This window comes from Emiliania huxleyi (genome assembly GCF_000372725.1).
Source record: "Emiliania huxleyi CCMP1516 unplaced genomic scaffold EMIHUscaffold_304, whole genome shotgun sequence".
In the NCBI taxonomy this organism is placed as follows: Eukaryota; Haptophyta; order Isochrysidales; family Noelaerhabdaceae; genus Emiliania; species Emiliania huxleyi.
In genome coordinates this window covers 6,979-14,077 of record NW_005199735.1, presented here as the reverse complement: position 1 = coordinate 14,077, position 7,099 = coordinate 6,979, and the positions used below count along the sequence as shown (strand labels likewise).

General features: G+C 62.3%; 4 protein-coding genes across 4 annotated transcripts in view; 1 reads left to right on the top strand and 3 right to left on the bottom strand.

The window, feature by feature from the left end:
* EMIHUDRAFT_444244 (hypothetical protein) overlaps positions 1 to 814 on the bottom strand; it is a gene marked incomplete at both ends in the record, with an annotated part of 1,617 nt that extends 803 nt beyond the window's left edge. Inside the window, one exon of the mRNA XM_005774895.1 lies at positions 461 to 814. Coding sequence (XP_005774952.1) covers positions 461 to 814 — 354 coding nt within the window. The remainder of the gene's footprint in view (positions 1 to 460) is intronic.
* Positions 815 to 3,237: 2,423 nt separating this feature from the next.
* EMIHUDRAFT_116679 (hypothetical protein) lies at positions 3,238 to 4,230 on the top strand (the record flags this gene model as incomplete). The annotated part of the gene is made up of 1 exon (XM_005774894.1): positions 3,238 to 4,230. The coding sequence occupies one exon, from the start codon at positions 3,238 to 3,240 to the stop codon at positions 4,228 to 4,230; it is 993 nt and encodes a 330-aa protein (XP_005774951.1).
* A 615-nt stretch (positions 4,231 to 4,845) lies between these two features.
* On the bottom strand, positions 4,846 to 6,416 carry EMIHUDRAFT_240190 (hypothetical protein; the record flags this gene model as incomplete). Its single annotated transcript, XM_005774893.1, has 6 exons — positions 4,846 to 4,916; positions 4,998 to 5,241; positions 5,314 to 5,375; positions 5,549 to 5,654; positions 5,718 to 5,753; positions 6,033 to 6,416. The coding sequence occupies 6 exons, from the start codon at positions 6,414 to 6,416 to the stop codon at positions 4,846 to 4,848; spliced, it is 903 nt and encodes a 300-aa protein (XP_005774950.1).
* Positions 6,417 to 6,706: 290 nt separating this feature from the next.
* EMIHUDRAFT_368333 (hypothetical protein) overlaps positions 6,707 to 7,099 on the bottom strand; it is a gene marked incomplete at its 3' end in the record, with an annotated part of 1,202 nt that continues 809 nt past the window's right edge. Inside the window, exon 3 of the mRNA XM_005774892.1 lies at positions 6,707 to 7,061. Coding sequence (XP_005774949.1) covers positions 6,770 to 7,061 — 292 coding nt within the window. The remainder of the gene's footprint in view (positions 7,062 to 7,099) is intronic.

The window sequence follows — 7,099 nt, the reverse complement described above, 5'->3', positions numbered from 1 at the left end:
ACAGTAGAGAGGTGTCCGATTTCAATTATATAGTTAGTGGCGCGGGTGAAAAAAATTCATGGCTTTCGTGTCGCGATAGTCCAGCCCAGATTCTGAGCAGCAGCCCGCCTGGTCATGAGCCACTAGCGACTGTCGTCCAGCTTCCACTATAGGACGACCGTCGAAGTTTGCTTTCCGACGACGTGCCGAGCGAAACCTTTTCCTTCGAAGGCCGGCGACGTAACCAGGCGAGCGGAATAGAGCAGCCCTAGAGAGCACATTGAGGTCATTCAATAGAGCTCGTGGTATAGTAGAGAGGCGCTCGCCGGCCGGCGCAGTGCTGCTCTGAGAGCTGCGAGGGGCCGCCTTGGGCCCGAGGCCGAGAAGACGTGCCCATAGGCAAGTTAGAATGTTCATATATGAGCTTCACACTTCCATCGAGTACTCCCATTTTACTGACTGGGGGTGCGCGCGCGCCGTCCTGCAGCGTCGCCGGCCGCAGGCCAAGGAGCTCGGCTCCTCGAGAGCACCGACGGACGACGATCGGCTCCTCAGCAGTGGGACGCCGAGCTGGAGGCTCGGCCCGGAGCTCGCGCGGGCACGTGGAGCTTTCCGCTCGGGCCAGCAGGAAACGGGCGCCCCGCACAGCGACGCCCGCCGTAGAGTGCCGAGAGCTCGGCTCGACGCGAGCGCCGAGGAAAAGCGATCGGCTCCGCAGCAGTGGGACGCCGAGCTGGAGGCTCGGGCGGGAGCTCGCGCGAGCACATAGCGAGGTGCGTGCGCGGCGGCGTGACACAGGTGAGCGGGCAGCTGGCGCACATTTCGACTGTGGGAGCTGCCAGGAGTTTGCTCTCTCCGTTCACACCCCTTTGCAGAATTCTTTGCCCTCTACTCATAGCGGTGGTTGAGGCCGATTGCCTCAACTGTCAACCACGTGGTTGACAGAGGCCTCAACCCTCAACCAAGTGGTTGACAGAGGACCCCTTCAACCCCTCAACCACGCGGAATGGCTGTTCACACCCCCCGCGCAAAGGTCTGAACACAACATTCTCTGTGACCATTCATGTCGTCTTGTTTAGACGCCTGGATGTTGCATTTGACGCGCCGTTTTTACGAGTACTTGCTTCAAGAGCTCTCTCTCTCTCTCTCTTGCTTCAGCTACGTGCGTGAATGGGAGGTGTGATGCAAAGCCCGGAGGGGCGCTGACAGCCATCGAAGGCCCCCACGGGGCGGTCCCGGCCGACGTCATGGCCGTCCGCGGACGCGGCCCTCCGTCTCCGGAGACATTACCGAACTCAAAACTGCTTACCAAAGGCAAATACGAGCTCAGCTCAGTGAGATCTAGCAGCACATACCCTCAGTATCCAGAATAGTAAAGTCTGAAAAAAAGTCGGTCCGACCGCGCAGAGCGCAGTGACCAGTGTGCAATCTTTACCGGTATGAGACTGGTATTTGGCGATATTTTGATTAGTTTAAAAGTGGTATGGTATAGTGGTATGCGAAAGTGGTATGCGGGGTTTTCAGTAGTTGTAGCGGCTGTCGGTGTGGTCCCGGGGGCGAAACCATGCAAAAGTGCGGGTATTACCCGGGTATACCCGGGTTTTTTCAGGTATACCCGCAAAATACCCGGTATTTTGCCGATTTTGCCGATTTTGCCACCAAGAAGGCACTCCGACTCGCTTTGATTTCCGTGAGGCAACTGGTATCCCGTACCACTTTTTGATTAGTGCAGGCCTTGGGTTTGATTAGCCAAAAACTCCCATACCGGTAAAGATTGCACACTGGCAGAGCGGTCTAGCTGTCTGCAGAGCTTCCGTCCGAGCCCTGAGAAATGTCGGACGGAGGCATGTCGGCCCATGTTCGCGATTTTGATGGCGTTGCCCTTATTGCACGTGAAACAGACCGCGCCGGCCACGCACCCTTGTTCCCGGAGGCCAACTCGAACAGGTTTGAGCAATGGCCGCCTTCCATGCTCGATATGCAGCAGGAGCTTAGTTGACCCTGCTCTAAGGCCGCCCTGCTCTCGGCATTGCGTTGTTGACTGATTAGCACTGTCTGATCCAACCAGAAAGAGCCGTCGAAGAGCCGTCGAGCTACATGAGAACCAAGCAAGTCGTCGTGATGTACCAGAAAACGAAACTAGCGCCAAAATTGAGATCTCAGCACTCAGGATCGACATTAATTTCTCGCGCCTACTTTCGCTGCTTGAGACTCGCCAAATAGATCCTGCGTCTATGACCGTGTGCAACGTCAAGTCGTGAACCGCGACAAGACCATCGCGCCAAGCGCGACTCTGTTGCTTTATGCGGCAGCATTCACCGTGACTCTTGCCGTGCATGGTGAGTGACCGCGGTTGCTTACGCAGTACTACGCCGTGAGCTGAGCTTCACCAGCCGTTTCTCTTCCTTCCCTTGCCTTCTCTTGCCGTCCGTTCTCTCATTCCACTGCATGCGGCATCACAAGCGTCTTCTGCCGGGCGCGCATCTGAACTCGTACCTGGTAGGCCATCGCTTTGCTGAAAGATCAGGCGCCTGAATGGCGACAGTGAGCGTCTCCTACTTATGGATTGCGCTCGAGGTACGAGGAGCGCAAGAGCGCGCCGCAGGCGAAGCGATTTTTGGGCGGCAGGGCTGTTCCTTTATCTTGTGATCACGCGCGAGCCTGTGAATAGGCCCCGGAGGCCTCAACCCCCAACTAAAGGGTTGACGGGGGGTCTCAACCGTCAACCAGATGGTTGAGGGGGGGCCTCAAGGCTCAACCCTTCAACCACCCCTACAGGTCAGCCGAATTTAAGATTTGAAGGCGGGGAGTCCGTTAGCCTTAAAATCTTGAAAATGTGTGAACGGACAGCTAAAATCTTGCGAAAATTGCGCCCCAGAGCTCTAAAATGGTATGTTCGTAAGAGCTACATACACTGAAAATCTTGGTCTAAAATCTGAAAATCGCCGGCCTGCGGCCGGCCTCTAAAATCTTAAATTCGGCGGACTTGTACGTACTTATAGCTTACTGGGAGAAAAGAGAGAGGGGGGTTGTATGGGCAGATTGCCCCTGGGCGGGCGCGTGTTCAGTGTGTGTGACCACGGGCAGGTCTCGATGGTCGAGGATGCGTTCGCCGCGGTGCTGTGCCGTCCACGCTGCGAGGTCACACTCAGGACCGCACCCTCCGGCCACGTATCGCTTCGTACATCCGTGGTCCATGCCGGCGACGGCTGCTGGAGGTCAGCGAGGATGGGTTCCTCAGCCGCTGCAGGGCGATTCATGGTCGCTGCGTCACAAATCGCTCCAGACGACGTGATCTGCGATGCGCCAGCATACTGCGTCTGTACCTTCGAGGAGTGGCGCAAGCGCGTCTGCGCGTCCTGCTTCTCTCTCGCCTCTGGTCGGCTCACGGTGCGGTGTCCCAACTGCGAGCACGCATTCTACTGTAGTGAGCAATGTCGAACGAGGCATCGGATCGAGGGGTCGGTGGGCTCAGCGCCGCACGGGCGCGTCTGCGCAGCGCTGCGTCGCTTTGCGCCGCTGCGAAAGTACGGCAAGTCGACGGCCAACGTACTGCGCCTGCTGCTGGAGGCACTCGCATGCCGCGCCGACGCTACCGACGCTGCCGACGCTGCCGACACTGCCGACGGCCTGTTCGACGCGCTGGTGCACCACCCTCCGCACTGGAGCCAGCCCAAGGAGGCGCAGGAGTGGGCGCGTGTCTCGGCGGCCTTCCGCACGCTCCTCTCGCGGTGCGATTGGTGGCACGCGCCGCCGCCGAGCGACGACGAGCTCTTCGCGCTCGTCAGCCGCCTCGACTCCAACATCTTCGGCTGCTTCGTCCGCGACGACGGCGCAATCTTCGGACACGCCTGCTACCTGCAGGCGGCCACCTTCAACCATTCCTGCGAGCCCAACTGCGTGGCCATGAGAGGCGTCGCGCGGATGCGCATCGTGGCGCAGGAGGCCGTGGCGGCGGGAGAGCCCCTCACGATCTCGTACATCGACGCCAACCGGCCCGTGCACGCGAGGCGGAAGGACCTGAGTGACCACTACCACTTTACATGCGACTGCCCACGCTGCACTGCCGAGGCCACCAATGGCGCCGTGCGCACCAAGCTAACCTATGGCGGGGGCGGGGCGCTCAGGCGCGACGCCGCGGGCAAGGATGCGCCGCGACGTGGGGGCGTGGCTAGCCCCCTCCCCAAAGCTCCTCCTCCACCTGCGGCGGCTACGAAACCTACCCGTCCCTGGTTCGAGGCTCTTGCGTGATATATACTGTGAGTGTCTATACTTTAGTGTGAACATATATCGTTTATCTCGACTGTGTGTGAGGAAAAAGTGGCTCTAAGGGGGGGTCGCTCGTCTTCGATCTTCCTTTATGCACGCGCAAGTAAAGAGGGCCGTGCTCGGCCGCGCGCTACGCGCGGTATAGTGTGCTGGGCGGTGGCGTGGGTGGTGGGTGGTGGGTCGCGTGGCGGTCGCGGGTCGGCGCCGCGACTTGCGCCGCGGGCGGGCTCTCTCGCGTCTCGGCGCTCTCCGGGCCACTCTCGCCTACGAGCATCGAGCTGCGTTCATATCGGCCATCACGAACGACGAAGCCCCCCCTTACGATTTGCCTTCCACACACACACACTCCGACGTCCAGGTGGGGGCGCTGGTGCAAGTGCGTCTTCAAGTCCGGAAGTCGCGGCCGTGTCGCGCCGCGGCGGCAGATGGCGGCCGCGCACCCTGCACCCGGCCACCCGCCGCTCCCCGCCGCGGTGGGCGCGGACCCGCGGAGAGATGGCGAGGCGGCGCCGAGAGGAAAGGCGGGGAGTGGCTAGCCGCGCGTCACAAACAGTCGACACAAACGCACGGTACTCTTTTTAGTCTTTTTATTCTATATTAGGCCACACAAGATGTATTCTCGCCAAGTAGCGCTCTCACGCGGCTGGCCGCACTCGGATTCTCGGCACCTGGCGCAAGCAGCGCCAGACCCTGTGATGAGGCAAGACTCGGTGCTTCCAGTGGTCGCGGCGGCACTGTCCACTGCCAACCGGTGGCCTGCCGCGACGTGGCGCCATCGCCGACGCTATCACGGCGGGCGCTCTTGAGCCGGTCACCCCCCGCCCCAAGCCGGTTCGCCGCCAAGGCGAAGCAGAGCGTCACGGCGAGTGTAGCCAGCCCGCGACGTTCGATGGTCAGGGCTCTCTCCGCAGCCGCGACCTGCTCGGCGCGGCGCGCCCGCTCCCAGGTCTGTCGTTGCTCCCGCCGCTGCGCCTGGAACACATCGGGACCGGCCTGGTGAGGGTCCGGCCTACAGGGAGGGAGAGGGCCCGAAGAAGGAAGACTAGGCATGTCTAGATCTGTGACCGAGAGGTTCGTCACGGCGCCTCCCACTCTGCTTGCGCCCGGAGCCGCGCAGCGAGCTGGGCCTAAATGGTGGGTGGGTGACGGCGGGGGTGGTGAGGTGGAAGCGGTGCACAGCAGTGGCCCATAGGGGTGAGTCTCGACAGAGGCGAAGGGAGCCACTGTTGTTTGTGCAAAGGAAGGGGGGGGGGGGGTAGCGGGAGCAGATGAAGCGGCGCCTCGAGCCATGCCTCTGAACGTAGCTGGGGGATTGGCCCGCCGATCTCCTTCATCCGGAGCGCCTCCAACTCTGCGGCGCGGGCCTCTGCTCGCGTCGCCCGCCGCTCCGTCGCATCAAGCTGCGCCTACTCAAGCTCGGCAGCAAATGGTGGGAAAGGCCGCCATCGCAACCCGTCGCTCTAGGGTACCAATGCCTCAAGCCGCCGCTGCGCCCGCTCTGCCAGCTAAGCGCAGGGAGGGGGGGTTGTGGACTGGAAAGGCGCCCGACGGTCGGGCGCTGCATGCCGGCTGTGGCTACATCGCAGGGGGCGTCTGCTCGCATTGCTTGGTGGCATGACGTGCCTGCGTCCTCGCGTCCAGCTGTGCCTCGACTCGCCTGATTGGGTTAGGGGGAGTAGCTGGCGGAAGGTGCCAGGGCCAACAGGCACAGGTCCTGAAGGCACTGAAGGCACTGCTGTCGGGCTTGTGGGGCCACGGGGAGCCAGGCTTGTCCGCCTCTGAACATGCGCTGCCTGTCGCGATTCTGCCGCCCGTTGGACATCGACGTGGCCGAATGCGCGTCGGTAGAGCTGCAGCCGCGCCTCCTGCTCCATGCCGCGAGAGCGCGGCGGGAGACTCTGGCTTTCTGCTAGGAGCAGCGACCGCTCCGCCAAGTCGACCGCGACGGTGCTGACCCTCAGCAGCGCAGCCCGCATGCGGTCCAGCTCGGCCCGCGCCGTCCTTGCCTCGCCCACCACGAATTGATCCACCTCCGCCGCACATCCCACGACTGGCTCAGCAATGGCGCCAGGCACATCCTGCGGGTACTCGTCGCAAGGGAAGAATTCGGCGCTCGAGGAGCCGTCCGACCCATCGTCGTCGTGGCCGCCCAGCGGAGAGCTGGTCATCTCGGGACCGTCGAGGCCGCCGGCCAAAAGTTCGAAACCCGTTCATCAATCCTCATTTTCTCGAATGGGATGAACGCGTCCGTCCTCGAATGCCAGTGAGCTGTGAGCTTGAGCACTTGAGCACTGAATAGGGTCGATTCCGCATGGTACGGGACCCCTCGATCGTCTCGCCCACCCTCACTGGTGTGATCATTGGGGGGGGTCATAACAAACACGGTGAGCTGTGAGGGTCGGCCACAGGCAAATTCTGCAAAGGGGTGTGAACGGAGAGAGCAAACTCCTGGCAGCTCCCACAGCCGAAATGTGCGCCAGCTGCCCGCTCACCTGTGTCACGCCGCCGCGCACGCACCTTGCTATGTGCTCGCGCGAGCTCCCGCCCGAACCTCCAGCTCGGCGTCCCACTGCTTGGGAGCCGATCGCTTTTCCTCGGCGCTCGCGTCGAGCCGAGCTCTCGGCACTCTACGGCGGGCGTCGCTGTGCGGGGCGCCCGTTTCCTGCTGGCCCGAGCGGAAAGCTCCACGCGCCCGCGCGAGCTCCCGGCCGAGCCTCCAGCTCGGCGTCGCACTGCTGAGGAGCAATTTGTCGTCCGTCGGTGCTCTCGAGGAGCCGAGCTCCTTGGCCTGCGGCCGGCGACGCTGCAGGACGGCGCGCGCGCACCCCCCCCTCCCTCACCCGCGCGCTCT